Below are 16,925 nucleotides of genomic sequence, written 5' to 3' on the forward strand. Positions count from 1 at the left end.
TTTTTTTTGAATAACTTTTGAACTGCGTGGTTTTCAACCTCAATTTTTTGTAGGTGGCACTTTGAGCAAAAAGGAATTTCTTCTATCACAAAAGCACATTGCTTCAAAACATTTGATTTTTCTGTAAGTGGCCTGGCCACCTTACAGCCCTGATTTGAGTCCACTAGACTTCTTTCTTTGGGGATACATGAAGGATCAGGTGTTCAAGAATAATCTTACACCCTCAGTCAGATCAGAGAAAGCATCAAGAGCATCATGAAGGGTATCTCAGATCAGACCTGTAGGTAATGTGATTGCTAATTTCCAAGAGAGAGACTGCTACTGCATCTCGATAGAGGGCAGACATTTCGAAAATATCTTGCATTAATTTCCTTTTTCATCTTTGCTGAAAATTTTATTAAAAAATTTGAATTTTCAAAAAAGTTATTCAAAAAAAAAAACTTTGTGGAGACGCTGTAAAACACACTGTATAATAATATGCCATATATAATGCATTTAGTAAACTTCAATCATTTTGGCTTAATGTTACATTGTATTGTTATTTTTAAAAACAAATTTTACATTTATAAATTACAGGACCTATTAAGTGTGCAATTTTTTTTGTTTGTATTTTAGACTTTGTGAAGGATTTTTAAGACATTTTGTACATAATTTTTATTCCAGAATCTCAATATATTGTATTAGTGACCACTAGATGAATAAATTTTGTATTGGTAAAATGGTTTAGAAGATTGATTTATATAAAGGATTTTCTTTTTTTATAGTTACATCATTTATTATCTAATAACTGATGGTTCATTGTTTTCTTTAATCCAGAAAAAAATTACAAGCTATCACTTGAAATTCCTGATGGTCATAATAGATCTCATTTATTTACACATTCAAAATATTGACAAAAGTTAACATTTTCCTTAATCAAAAAAAAAATGAAAAAATGTTGTTTTGGCACTTTTCAATTATACTGTAAAACCTTGTTATTTTGATATTGGATAATTTGAAGTCTATTCCCCAGCAAGAGAATAGAATTTCGCACATATTTTAGTTTGATAATTTGAAATATGCATACAATAAAAGACATTAACTGATCCAATGACCTGCCAAAATATTTTGTTTAATTTGAATTTTTCATTATATTAGTTTATAAGAAAGTTTTCATGCCCAAATGGCAGTTTTGGTTTTGCCAATTACACAATTTATTGGATGTCTGTTCAAGGTCATTTTACACATTATCAATGAAGAATCTATTTTTATGGAAGAAATATTTTGTTTGGGACTATTGAAACAATAGAATCTTGCAAAAAATATCCAAATTAATTAAATGCCAAAATCCATTAAATATATGTGCATATTCACAACAGAATGCATAATAGGCAATATGTCCATTTTTAAAGACTCTTTTACAATTGTAGAGAAAGCAGAATCTATGCAACTCAAAAGCAATAATTGGCAGAATTGTCCACCTGTATGTATAGTTTTAACTTTTCTGATTTATAAGGAATCTCCACTTCTATTTCATAGTGTTCTAATACACAGTGACTAGTTAAAATCAATAATAAACCATATTTGTTGTGAGGCTCTGGACAGGTTTGAACTTTCACTAAAATCCACGTTAAAATATTTTTGAATGAAAAAAACACTAGAAATAATTTTTGTTTATGAAAAATGCAATGCAAACATTTAAACAATAGTTGATCTTGGAACTTGATTCTTCTATCTTCAGTTGGGATCAAAATAAATATCAATTTTCACTTATCCTGCAATCTAAGTTGAGATCTTGTTACACTTACCAATGATGACCAACCTTTTAGAAAAGTGAAAAATAAGGAAAAATGACCAATCAGAATGAGTGATTGGAACAGAAAATAACCCTGAATTTCAAGGACATTATGGCTGCTGCTCCTGAAAATTCCAAGTGTAGGACCAATTTATGTTGAGTGCCTATCCTGGAGTCATCAAGACATTGAGCATCCCTGGTTCACGAGTGAGTTCCTTCATTCATTCAGAACTATCTTGGAAAGGAGAGGAAGACCCAGAGACTGCCACTGACTTTGAATTTCCAAGATAATAGAAATCTTATAAGTTCCTTTCATATCAAACGGTTTCTTATAACCATAGTCTGTCTCAGTGCTGATTGCACCCACATATGACACTTTTGATCCCTCATTCATCCTGACCATTGCACCCCCATTTGATATTCTCACATTATTGGAAGCCATCTTACCAGAATGTTTGAAATCTATCAATTCACAAACATTCCAGCCAATTGGAGGACAGTTAAATTGTGAAACAAAGCCTGAAGTAGAAAATCCACCTGCAAACCAGTTGCAGAAACTGGTCCGTGCAATTTTACAATTGTGAATGATGCCAGACCAGAAAACTTACAGTTGCAATAAGAAACTGCATCACAACAGCTGACTGTGTGCCAAATAGATAGGCTTAAGTCTCATTAACTTTGTTAAATTTTAAAATTATTTAATGCTCTTTTTACAGAGGTCCACAGATATGCTCCATAAAATCAAGCACATCACAAGTTGATTTGCATTCAGTTTTTAAAAATATTTATTTCAAAGGTTTAAATTACCCCAGAAATATTGATAAACCCAGTTAAATTTTAATGATTTCATAAAAAACCAGCAGCATTTACAATTTTTTAAAAATAAAATAACTGTAGTGTCGTCATTAAATCCAACCTTATTCAATGACACGAACCCCCCTTTATCTCCCCACCCTGTCGACCTTTAACTACCAAAATTTAATAGCATCAATCCTCACCTCTTTGAGTGTTCCATCACTCAGAGGGAAACAATGGAGTTGGAGCTAAGCACAAGCAGGAACAGCAGCAATTTAGAAATAGAAATTTAGGAATAGACGTATTTGAGGGGTATAAGATTACAGGAGTTTTAACTCTTGTAATCTTATCCCCCTCAACTACCTCTATTCCTAAATAAGTGACAATCTTAATACAATAAACTGTTATTAACGCTTCTTTTCAAAATCGAGAACAGTGTATTTCATCAACCTTAAGCCGAAGACCTCTAACTCAACACAGTTCTACAACCACTCAACCAGTGTAGTACCCTAGTGAACTTAACAGACCCTTCGGCAGTGACATTTGTATAACTACCACCAGCAACGACATATTATCAATTTACCTGAGTAAAAAATGAACATGTTTTTCGAGAGAGAAAAAGCAAAAAAGGAAAACTAACATAATTTTTATGTAACCATACCTCTACCCATTAAAATCACACTATCCTTTAAGGAAACGCAGTTTTAAAGAAAGCATGGAGTGAATGCAAGATCCGGAATTTTTAAGATATATTTCACCTAATTTTAACGAGATTTTAACTTAATTTCTTAACACAATCGTTAAAATAACATCACTGGGAAAAAGATTAAATGTCATCCCTCTCATCAACAACCGCTAAAAGTTTATAACACTCCTTTGAGAATGTCAACATTCGCCCATACAAACATAGTCAATCTGACGTTGCATGTATCAAAGAGTACAGTTGACATCCGATTTCGCCATCATCTTTGTCCCAGGAATACCTATGACACTACACCTGACAAATGTAACCCTAGTCTTTGATAACACTCAATCACATGACCATTTTCCCAGGCCGATCCGAATATAAGTCCAATACACCCCCTCCAGGGCAGTCTCTCTAAAGGAGTTAACTTGTGCACATCAAGGTAGTTGGGACGAAATTTTTTATTAGTGTTAATGCTCAAGAAAGGAATATCTGATTGAACCTCCAAAAATTTGTGAATTTATGATATCCAAAATATTGTAAACTCTCTCTTGGACCCTCAATTTGTACACGAGAGCTTAGTGAAATCAAATACCCTCTCGTTTAAAGGTATGCAAATAGCTTAACCAATGTTGTATTCTATTTTATATTTTTGTAATTTTGTTATTCATTAAATTTTTGATTTTTCTTGTTAATGGTGTCTATTACATCGCATACACTTTACCGACGACCCCCCTCACCCTCTTCCACTTGACCTGACAAACTGATCCCGATACCGTGGGATGAAATGCGCCATCCACTGACCCAGTGAGCAGTTTTCACCAAACTGTTGCCAGTAAAGGGGTAAGACCTCAGCCTTACCCCTGGTTACTCACATAAGGATACTTTGATTATATAGTCAAAGTATAATTTCATAATAAAAATATGTAAGGATGAAAATTTAACCAGGGTTTAGGAATGTATAAATGACAAAAGCACAATATTTTCTTCAACTTTGATTAAAAAACTGTCTGACGAAAGCTGCATTAAAACTTGGTTCCTGAGAAGAAAAACTTCAGAAGATTTTGATAAATCAAATAATCAAAATANAAGGCAAATGCCAGAAGAATAAGAAGGCAAAGCCAAAGGGATTCTTGGAGGAAGTATGTTTCTAGCATAACATCTTCCACCAGCTCAAAAGCAGTCTGGGATAAAATCTATAAAATTAATGGGAAATATGCTTCTCACACTCTGTCCATGCTGGAAAATAATGGCACAATAATCAGCGATATACAGGGTATTGCTGATACGTTGGGCGAAACGTTTTCTACTTCATCTAGCAATATTATGTATTCAGGAAATTTTCAGGCTTATAAAGCCCAAAGTAAAAAACAATATTTAAACTTTCATTCCTCATATAATGAGGACTATAATGTGCCATTCACCAGCATAGAACTACATACAGCGATCTCTCGCTCGGGTAATAGTGCTGTAGGACCGGATAAAATTCACTACAGCATGATTAAAAATCTGTCAAACAATTCCCTTTGTAATCTTCTGTGTCTGTTTAACAGAATATGGACAGAACATACTTTTCCTGACTCTTGGAGGCTATCTATCGTTATTCCCATTCCCAAGCCTGGTAAAGACCACAAGAATCCCTCTAATTACAGACCAATCTCTTTGACAAGTTGTCTGTGTAAACTCTATGAGAGAATGGTAAACAGACGCCTGATGTTCCTCCTAGAGGAAAAGAACTATTTTTCACCACATCAGAGTGGATTCCGTAGGAACAGAAGTACCTCTGATAACTTAGTAAACCTTGAAACATCTATACGCGAAGCGTTTGTTAGACGACAGCACTTAGTGTCTGTATTTTTCGATATAGAGAAGGCCTATGATCGCTGTTGGCGATACGGGATACTCCGTGATCTGTACAAATTCGGATTGCGGGGCAATTTGCCAATTTTTATAAAAAACTTTTTACAGAATCGAAGATTCCATGTCAGGATGGGCAACACTTTATCTAGGCCTTTTACGCAAGAAGAAGGTGTTCCTCAAGGCTCTATTTTGAGTGTGACTCTGTTCCTAATTAAAATTAATAGCATCGCTAACTGTCTTCCCCCTAGTGTGAAACACTCTTTGTATGTGGATGACTTTCAGATCTCCTGCCAGTCTAGCAACATGAGCTTTATCGAGAGACAACTGCAAACCTCCCTAAATCGCATAGACAATTGGTCCAAGATTAATGGTTTTACTTTTAATACAGAGAAGACCTCGTGCATCCACTTTTGCCGAAGGCGTGGTTTGCACTTGGACCCTGAAATTCACCTAAATGGTGTTAAAATCCCAATGGTCAACGAGACAAAGTTCTTGGGAGTCATATTTGATTCCAAACTGACATTCTTACCACACTTACGCAATTTGAAGAGTAGATGTTTAAAATCTTTGAACCTTTTAAAGGTACTGTGCTGCTTATCCTGGGGAGCAGACAAAGTTTCTATGCTCAGGATTTACAGGGCTATTGTCCGCTCAAAGCTAGATTACGGATGCATTGTTTATGGCTCTGCGCGAGAATCTACTCTTCGGATGCTGGATCCAATCCACCATCAAGCATTACGTTTGTGCACTGGTGCATTTCGAACTTCTCCTGTCCAAAGTTTGTATGTGGATGCTTATGAGCCTCCACTATCTCTCAGGAGAGAACAGTTGTCTCTTTTCTATTATATAAAACAGAAATCGCATACTAAACCTTCAGTTGATTGTACAGTATCAGATACTCAGCTGAAAAGGTTATTTGAAGCTCGGAGAAGTAGTGTCCCCACATTCATCATAAGAATGGAGAATGTAAGCAGCACAATTGACCTTAACACATGCAACATCTCACAGGTTGAGGTTAATAGTATTCCACCTTGGTCAATTCCAGCGATAGATGTTGATTTAAGCTTAAAGCAGTTCCCCAAAGAAACCACGCCAGACTGCGTCTATAGACAGCACTTCGCACAAATTCAACATTGTGACAGGAATTTAATCCCTATTTATACAGATGGATCGAAGTCGGATAACTACGTTGGCCTAGCCTTTGTTTGCCAAAATGAAATCGTGGCAGAACAAATAGCACCGAATTCCTCCATCTTTTCTGCGGAGTTGCAGGCTATTTATTTAGCCCTAAAGTATATAAATAGGAAAGGTCATCGCTGCTGCGTGATTTACACTGACTCAGTTAGTGCACTTCAGGCTCTGATCTCGTATGAACCTAGTTCACACTCCATAGTTACTAAAATTCGAAAACTAATTTGTCATCTGACTACGAGAAATTTTTTTGTGAAGTTCTGTTGGGTCCCAGGCCACGTGGGTATAAGAGGTAATGAAGAAGCTGATACAGCTGCTAAGTCAGCAAGCCCTTCACAGCATACAATGCATATTGAAGGAGGTGATTTGAAGCTGGTCGTTAAAAAACGACTAGCAGAGAGATGGCAAAATATGTGGAACGCACAAATCCACAATAAACTACACGAGATCAAACCTTTGATAGAAAATTGGACACACAATAGGCAGTATGATAGGAGATCTGAGGTTGTCCTTACTCGTTTGAGAATTGGACACACACGACTGACTCATCAATACCTTTTGAAGGGAGATGACGAAGCAGTATGTCAGTACTGCAATTGTACCGTAAGTGTTAAACACATACTTTGCAATTGCATCGCTCTTGATCAATGTCGTAGACAGCATTTTGGAAATGCAAGTTTGAGTGAGATTTTGGGCCAGAGGCCAAAACTTGATAAGTTACTGAACTTTCTTAAAGTTGTAAATATTTATAAAGAGATTTAATTAATTATTCATATACTTATTGATTATTTATTATCATATTTTTTTTATTATTATTTATTATATATTTATATCTGTTTTGTTGTTTGGTTTATTTGATCTTATTCATGTTTATGTGTTGTATCTATATTTTGTTATATATATTATGTTCATTTATTTATTTATTTATTTTACCTTTTGTCTTGGTGCAGCATGGCCTGAATGGCTCTTGTGTCAGAAAACTCGCACCAACCAACCAACCAACCTAAAAAATATTCCGTAGAAAACCCGAACGCCAAAATAGGAGTTGCATGCCATCTCATGTATATGTTATCACAATTCACTTGTGTAATTCAACTTGCCGAAAAAATTCTTGAGAAAAATTGTATTACTGATCACCTTGACCAAAAATTTTCGGCACTTTTAACAAAAGAGGATTTGAAAGGGTTTCGGAAAGATGAAAGTGATAGCACTATAGGAATCTTGACGGACATACAACAAGCTGTTAGTAATATTGGGAAAAGTTCTACAACTGATTTATTTGATCGAGCAAAAGACAGTGCCCCTAGTTATAGAGATGTTTTAAATAAGGAAATTACAACCAAATCAGTTCACGGACCACCTTTACCGAACCACAGTCTTCTTGTATATAGTAATTAAGAGGGTGCTACGTCTGAACAGACTAAAAATTTCTTAACTCAACATGTGAAACCACAAGTAATTGGAGTAGGAATCAATCGTTCATGAAAACTAAAAAATGGGGGCATAGCTGTTGATTTGGATAATAAAGACGACCTTTTGCTATTTACAGACACTGTTAACAAGATTCCTGGTCTCAGCACACGTCTACCTAAAAAGCGATTTCCTTTGATGGAAATCGTTTCTGTCCCTAAAACTGTCGAGAAAGAGAACTTAATATCAGACATTTACGATCAGAATTCATGCTTCTTCCAATATACTCATAAGCAATTTGTAGAAAAAATTAATTTGCGATTCCCTTTAAAACAAAAGAACGACAATTACCTTACATGGATTATCGAGGTGGATCCTGAAATCAGAGATATACTTATAAAGAAGGGAAAAATTCACATACATTGGTTAAATTGCCCAGTATATGATTATATTCCTATAATACAATGCTACCGATGCCTATCTTTTGGTCATTTAGCAAAAAATTGTGCTTTTACTGAAACCAGATGCAGCAATTGCAGCGAGAATCACCTTTACAAAAATTGTACCAATAGACATGAACAACCTAAATGCATCAATTGTTTAACAGAGAAACGAGCGCATCATAACCACAACTCAATGGATAAAAGGTGTCCAATATATATCAGAGAAACGACTAAATATATTTCTAGAACTGAATATACACATTAAATATTTGTATACCTTTAGCTGATTTATCATGAACTACCTAGAACTTTCTAAATCAACTGGACTTTTCGTGGTTGGCAATGAAGTGTTCAACTATTCTGCACGCCAGTCTCCAATTGGCAGATGCTACATTGTGACGTGCATTATTCTGGATGAACATATACCTATTTTGTGTTTAGGAGTCTTGCAGTTTCTGTGAATATGAACTCATATACTGTTAATTTTTTTTCATCAGATGTCAGTTAATGTATATATTGACTCTTACATGTACTTATTTCGTGATATCTGCAGCACATTTTCCCTAGAGAGTGGTGCACTTAATGTTTTGCATCCTGCCAATCTTATGTATATAGATTTGTATATAATTATGATACTTGTTATATTATTTATCTTATCTTAATTTTACTTCATGCATTTATTAAATTTTTTATTGTATTCTCTATTATCACTTATGTTAGCGTAACACATACTATAACACACAGTTTTTTTACATGGTGAACATTTATTATCATATGTATTATTACTGTATCTTATTTGATGTTTTTATTGTAAGTGTAACTCGTGTTATTATGTGTAATATTCCTTATCTTATTTAATGTATCTACTGATTCTTTTACCTGCGAACTCTTTCAATATTTATATAAGCATATATACATATTATTTTGTTTATTCACATAAGTGTAACACATATTATCTTGTGTATCATCATTCTCCTCATAAGAGTTACACATCTTATCTTGCGTGTTGTGCACTTCCTGTTTAGCATTCCGCTAACCTTATGTATATAGATTTATATATAATTTATTACCTGTTATATTTTATTCAATTTTACTTTATTTAATGTATTAACTGACTATTTCTTTATCTATATATTTTCATCATTTATAACAGTATCTTCTAAATCCTGTGTATTATTATTATTTTGTAATGTGTATAACCAGTAATGCTTATGCGGGGCCAGTCCGTACTTTTAATGTACAATATTAAAATGAATGAATGAATGATGGTTTCTGTTTTAATGATTTAGATGATAAAATCTCACCAGTAACAGTGGAGACAAGTTATCCACGTCAGAGGTAGGGCCACATCCAAACTGAGTCATGATTAAAATGATGAATGTAAGAATGGCTCTCAGTCAGATGCAGGATTATTTGCTGATACACTCCTTCCCAGGCACAGGTCTCGTCCAAGGAGGGGCAAGAACATGTTCAAAAAGAACAATGCAATTCATGAACCTTTCAGTCCTTAAGAAGTCTCTTTTCTGGGCATCCGTTTTCTTTATAGATACATGGCAAAGCTATAATTTTGGCTAATTTCTTAATTCTCCCTGACAAACTGGGCATTGTCGGACTTGGGTTTTACAACGGGAACAAACTGTATGTCCCGCTGAACATTGGAAAGTAGGGGGTGTCATGTAGTCATAACAGACCAGACACTCGAACAAGGCCATTAGAGCGGGATCCGGAAGAAGCCTGTTCTGGGGTTGTCACAGCTCTGTCTTCTTCCATATTCTCGTCTCTATACAAAAAGGAAAAGAAAAGGTTGTTGAGTCTCTATTTTCTAACTAAAAAATTAATACATAAGGCTACCAATTTAGGAGGTTAAATTATTTCGCGCGTTTTATAACCGTCTCATTTGTGAGGGAATTGTTTCAAAGCCGACGGGAAGTGTTACAGATTCTTCCCATTTAGGTAGGGTTATTGGCTCCCGCTCATCCTCTCTTTCCTCTGGGATGTTGGGAAGTGGTCTAGCTTTCACCGTAATCGGTAACCGTTCGGTCACCGTTCCGTCCCACAGATATTTGCTTTTTGGCAAGTTGTCCTCTGGTGATGAAGTTGGGCATTAGCTTGTAGATGTTTATTATTGTGAGTGGAGGTGGTACCCACTAGTAGCGGAACATTTTGATGTACTTTAAAGTAACTAAAGCCTCCTGACAGGTGGCGAGAGGAGAGAGGATAAGATATTTCAAGATCTTGGCGTTATTTGGTGTGCTAAGGATAGTCATTTAGAATTCTTTGCCAGTTATTGGTGAATTTGGGACAGTAGTCGAGGCAGTGCGAGGATGTGTTAATCTGGTCGGGCATGTACTACATTTGTCCGTATTTTTAATTTTCCGGGTGCAGAGAAAGTGGTTTGTAAGCAGAGAGTTGGTTCTGGCTCAATTAATAAGGACATTTATGTGGTGATCGGTGATGGAGGGTATGCTGGTATGAGAGCAGTTCTGTAGCCAGGGGTATTCAGAGCGATTAGGATAGTGGTTCTAGGCATCTTCCATATTCTGCTGGAGATTGGCAAGCAGGACTCCAAGGAGGTCTTCAAGTCTGATGTAGTTGGAGTTAACAGAGGTTGGTGGATTACTTTTGGCGAGGGCATCAACTTTTTCATTGATTCCGATGCCTAGATGGGATAGAGTCCAAACGATGTGTAAGTGTTTTCCTTGGCAATAGTGTGTGTGGAATCCACACACACTACTCCCCTACCATCATTTGAAGCATTCACAATTGCCTCTACTCTGAGTGAATGCTTTGAATGATGGTAGGGGAGTTGACATTATAGTTAGTCAAGGCGGAGAGGATAGATTTGGAATCTGTGCAGATGATGGCATTGTCACAAGAGGTAGTGGCATAAGAGATTGACTGCAGGATGGCATACCCTCGGCCATGAAGATGGTGGAGTCAGGGTGGAGGGTGTGGTGGGCTGTGACATTGTGAGTGTCATCGATATCTGTGGCTGAAATTCTGTGGAGCGTTTTGGAGCCATCAGTGCCAATGAAGATGAGGGAAGGATGATGGTCGCGCCAGTTCCTAAACAAAAGACGGATGCTGTCATTAGGGTTGTTTGTGCACTGGAAGTCATAGTCGTCGAGAGAGATATGGTGATGAGTGTAAAGGCGGGAGTTGTGAGAGGAGAGATTGTCAAGCGCAATGGTGATGTTGTGGCGGATGAAATGGTTGAGTGGAATTTTGACCAGAGCAACACCATCTGGATGGTGAATGTGTTGTAAAATCTCGTGTAAGAGAGACACACAATCTTTTATTTAGGTACATATAAAACGTACATTTCCGGTACCACATAGGCATAACCGGATTAGTTATATTTGTAACTATATTCAACAATTATTTAATAACAAATCATGAGTTTTTAATTAAAGTTTTCAATTAAAGTTTAGGATTATTCTAGAATAAAGATGAAGACATCATTAATTAGTAAAATAGTTTGTGATATAACAATATTATAAATTATTTGTGACATTTCTTTTCGTATCAATAAATATTAATATTTATATATACATATATAAGTTTTCTAACAATGTCTTTAAGTATTTAAATAACATATATATGTGAGGTGAAACATAGTTATTTAGTTAACAAAATATAAACAATTTTTAATACAATTGTAATGAATGCTATAAGTTTAAGAATAACAATAACATTTATGATTATTTATATTCACATATATAAATTGTGGTTTGTATGATATGTTTTATTTAATTTTAATTTTAAAATTCTATAATAAAAATTTATATTAGAGAGAGTAATATGACAGTTCATATTTGGATATGAGAGAGTGAATATAACAGTTCATATTCATTTAACACTCATTCCAATTTGCCTGAAGATCCTCATTGATCTTCAAATCACAAGACACTCCTTGCAGTCCACAAGCTGATCAACAACAGTTCGATTGGAGAGTTCTGAACAACATTCTTATTCAGTCTCTACGGCACCCCTTCCCATCCACCTGATGATCCTCGAGTATGATCCTGGGAGAGTCACAATCGATGAGTTCGCCACGCAAAATCACCGGGATGAATCTTGAAAGAGTTTCACAGATCGACGAGTTCATAGTTTTTCAGAAAGTCACCTTCTAGAATTTCTGTCCTTCCAGCCCCACCAACAATAACTCAACAAAACACCATTAATATGTTGTGAGACTCGAAAATTTCTCCAAAATTCCTCTAATCATGGATTAACCGATTATTGAAATCAATAACAGTGTATCGTAATTTTGAAGTTACGCTGTCACAATAATTTGCTATACATCAAGACCGCAACACCGATCAAAGCAATGACAATCACAGAGAGTCTTAAAAGTTACATACTGAGTACCCAGAATTTATTAAATACTGTTAGGTCCGAAGTACCATGATGTGCAGAGGCATTACGAGTATATACATATATATACGAGTTGAAGGCCCTCCACTTACATACACTATGGCTTCGTTAATCGTATAGAGCTATTGTTATATGTGCCGTAGTTCGTAAGTTTGTAGGTAATTGGTTTATGGTGTGAACACCAGTTATTTGTTTTTTTAATTTTTGTAGAAATTAGATTTAATTTGGTGCTTTAATTATTGCTAAAGCAGATGCACTATCGCTTATAATGATGATGTTTTTGAGTTTGTATTCTCTGTTTGTCCACCATCAATTAGGTATGTATTGTGTTGATATCGTTGTATTTTTTAATGAGTATTTGTAGATAGTAGAACATTTCCTTGTTATTAATCAATTCGTGTTGTGTACAAGGCCAAGAAATACCTAGCTGAATAGCAATTGTTTATAGGTCGAGTCATTCTTGTTCAAGCATTAGGCAGTTGAATATATAGTGTTCACTCCCATCAACCTCACCACATATTGAACATCTATTGGTATTTAAGTTTGCAAATCTATTTAAGTACTTTGCAAATTTTCCATGATCAGTGAAGAATTGTGTTAATAAGTGTGTAGGTTGTATCCAATGATATTTGTATATGTCCTTTATAATTGGGAAGAACTTGTACGTAGTTTTCTCTTTGTATGTATTCCATTTCTGTTGCCATTTATACAAAACATTATTCCATAAAAGTTTTTTTAGCTGTCTGTAAACTAATTTTGTTGTATGATATTGTTAAATTTTGGTCATTAGTGGCCAACTTAGCCAATTCATCCGCTCTTTCATTCCCGATAGTTCCTTCGTGTGCTCTGGTCCACATGAAACTGTAGTTGTTTTTAGAGGCAGTTATTTCTTCTTTAAATCCAATTTCTACAAAAATTATAAGCGATAGTGCATCTGCTTTAGCAATAATTAAAAGCACCAAATTAAATCCAATTTCTACAAAAATTAATTTGGTGCTTTTAATTATTGCTAAAGCAGATGCACTATCGCTTATAATGATGATGTTTTTGAGTTTGTATTCTCTGTTCATGGAAGAGACAGTCGTCGTTCGCTTTTTTTAGGTACATGCTGTACTGATTGATGATGATTTTTTGGAAGCACAGTTCAATCATGGTCATTTTCACTGCCTAGAGGGTAATGATGATGTTGATTGTAGGGAGAGACCCAGACATTATTTGAGGTACTGTGTTTGAATGCAGTCGAGGATCTTATAATGATTGGACATGAGGGATGCAATGTCAGGGATTGTGTAGGTTATAATGCTACCGATGATGCTGTTGGCTATGATGATGAGGTCTTTGGGGAGCCATCGTGCTTCTTGGTGCAGATTATCTTGAAGATGTTAAGGAGACGATTGCCTTTGTTGTGGATGTAATGGATGTGGGCAGACCAGGAAAGTGTAGTTGTGATGTGGGATGCCAAGGAGGTTGACCCTGCGAACAACAGGGAGGGTTTGACCTTCAATGGAGAGGTTCTGAGTATACTGAGTGTTGTAGGGGATAGGGAGAATGGTGCTCTTCTGAGGATAGCAATAATCGTACGGAAGCAAGGAAGGAATCGAATTGCATCGGAGTTGGGAAGTAACGACAAATGAAATATCCAAGAGTGGTGAAAGGACCCTGGCTGATTAATAGCAAGTGTCACATTATTTCAGTGATAATAAACATGTTTTTGTTTCCACATGGTTATCACCTGATTTGTCATCAACGTGCCAAGGAAACTGCCCTACTCAGATTATCATGCAGGCAGATCGACGAATTAGGTCCTCCATGTAATAGATTGTGAAACTTATCAATATCGCTATTCGCAAATAATGAGCGGTTGATTGTGATCGTCGGGAAGTATTATGCCTTGTATAATCTGTTACCAGTGAATGGCCGATGTTAGCCATGACAACTTGTATACGTGCAAAAAATTGATATAAAATTGTTTTCTTTTGCTGAATAATGCTGTGAAGTCTTCATTTATTTTCTTACCCCACCTCAAGATCTGGATCACTTTGGTGCTACCCTCGATCTACAATGCCATAAGAGGGAGTTGCCTTTAAGGTCTTTCTAAATGGCATTTTGAAGAAGGAGGTGGTGCTTGATGGAGTTGTAGGCATGGCATATGTCTAAGAAGATGATGATCAGACTTTAGTTAGCGTTATGCAGTATGTGGATGTGGGTCATGAGATGGTTGAGGAGGTCTGTTGTGCCCGTGTCAGGGAGGCACCAAAGCATTTCTGGTTAAACCATTTTTTGGCGATGGCTACACAGGTTCGTCGTTGGAGGATCATTCTCTCCAGGGTGTTGCAGACTGTAGATGTGAGGGCGATGGGCCGGTAGTTCACAACATTTGTCAAGTACTTTTTGGGTTTACTAATAGGAATAATAGTGGTTTTCTTCATGGTTTATAGGGCCCTTGTTTGCTCTAAGCTGGACTACGGTTGAATTATTTATCGCTCTGCGCGAGAATCTACTCTTCAGATGCTGGATCCAATTCACCATCAAGCTTTGCGTTTGTGCACTGGTGCATTTCGAACTTCTCCTGTTCAAAGTTTGTATGTGGATGCTTATAAGCCTCCACTATCACTCAGGAGAGAACAGTTGTCTTTTTTTTATTACATTAAACAAAAATCTCAGAAAAAACTTACAGCTGATTGTACAGATACTCAGCTGAAAAGATTATTTGCCGCTCGGACGAGTTGTGTCCCTACATTCGACATAAGAATGGAGAATGTAAGCAGCACGATTGACCTAGACACAAGCAACATCTCACATGTTGAGGTTAATAGTATTTCACCTTGGTCATCTTCACCGATCGATGTTGATTTAAGCTTAAAGCAGTTCCCTAAAGAAACCACGCCAGACTACGTCTATAGACAGCACTTCGCAGAAATTCAGCATCGTAACAGGAATTTAATTCCTATATACACCGATGGATCTAAATCGGATAACTATGTTGGCTTAGCCTTTGTTTGCCAGGATGAAATTGTGGCAGAACAAATAGCACCGAATTCTTCCATCTTTTCTGCGGAGTTGCAGGCTATTTATTTAGCCTTAAAGTATATAAATCGGAAAGGTCATCGTTGCTGCGTGATTTACACTGACTCAGTTAGTGCACTTCAGGCTTTGATCTCGTATGAACGTAGTTCTCACTCCATAGTTATTAAAATTCGAAAACTAATTTGTCATCTCACTACGAGAAATTTTTTTGTGAAGTTCTGTTGGGTCCCAGGCCACGTGGGTATAAGAGGTAATGAAGAAGCTGATACAGCTGCTAAGTCAGCAAGTCCTTCACAGCATACAATGCGTATTGAAGGAGGTGATTTGAAGCTAGTCGTTAAAAAACGACTAGCAGAGAGATGGCAAAACGTGTGGAATGCACAAATCCACAATAAACTTCACGAGATCAAACCTTTGGTAGAAAATTGGACACATAATAGGCAATATGATAGGAGATCTGAGGTTATCCTTACTCGTTTGAGAATTGGACACACTCGACTGACTCATCAATACCTTTTGAAGGGAGATGACGAACCAGTATGTCAGCACTGCAACTGTGCTGTAAGTGTTAAACACATATTTTGCAACTGTGTTGCTTTTGATCAGATTCGTAGACAGCATTTCGGAAATGCAAGCTTTAGAGACATTTTGGGCCAGAGGCCAAATCTGGATAATATACTGGACTTTCTGAAAGTCATTAATATGTATAGAGAAATATGATGATTTTATTATTGTATAGTTTTATTTACTTCATGGTGCATATTTAAATTATTGTATATATTTTTTGTTGTTTATTTATTTATTTTTTGTTGTTGTTTATTTATTTATTTATTATATTTTAGATTATATATATATATATTACTATTGGCCTTTTAATGGTTAAACTGTTTGGTATATATGTGTTTTCCTATTTACTGTATTTTGTACCTTCAATCATACCATGTGTAGTGGTGCAGTATAGCCTGCATGGCTTTTGTGCCAATAAAAATTATCTAACCAACCAACCAACCAACCATGTCGTGAAAGCAAGAAAACCACATTTGAACTTTCCTACTGTTTCTCGGAGTTAACACGACGCTAATTATAGTAAAAAAATTATTATTTAGTGTTATTAATCATCATATAAATACTTTTAAACAGTTTAATTTGTTTATTTACCTTTCCTGGTAATCCACCGTGCAAAATGCTTCCGCCATTTTTTTCAACTTATTTCCCGTGAGTCAATGCGCGATGTTCATTGAGTCACGTGATGTTATGAACGGGTGCCTCAACGATTTTTACTTGGATTTGAAACGTGTAACGTGTACTTCTGCTACCCGTACACGTTTAATGTTTGAACTTGTGCCTCAACCTCTCTATTATT

General features: G+C 36.0%; 1 protein-coding gene across 1 annotated transcript; it reads left to right on the plus strand.

Annotated features, from left to right (window-relative positions):
• The first annotated feature begins 4,468 nt into the window (after positions 1-4,468).
• LOC111620992 lies at positions 4,469-16,401 on the plus strand. Its single transcript, XM_023363020.1, has 2 exons — positions 4,469-7,064; positions 15,014-16,401. Exons 1-2 carry the CDS (start codon positions 4,491-4,493, stop codon positions 16,280-16,282), a joined length of 3,843 nt encoding a protein of 1,280 aa, XP_023218788.1. The 5' UTR covers positions 4,469-4,490; the 3' UTR covers positions 16,283-16,401.
• The last annotated feature ends 524 nt before the right edge of the window (positions 16,402-16,925 follow it).

The sequence above is a fragment of the Centruroides sculpturatus genome, unplaced genomic scaffold (assembly GCF_000671375.1).
Source record: "Centruroides sculpturatus isolate CEXI.00-Female unplaced genomic scaffold, Cexi_2.0 scaffold297, whole genome shotgun sequence".
NCBI lineage: Eukaryota > Metazoa > Arthropoda > Arachnida > Scorpiones > Buthidae > Centruroides > Centruroides sculpturatus.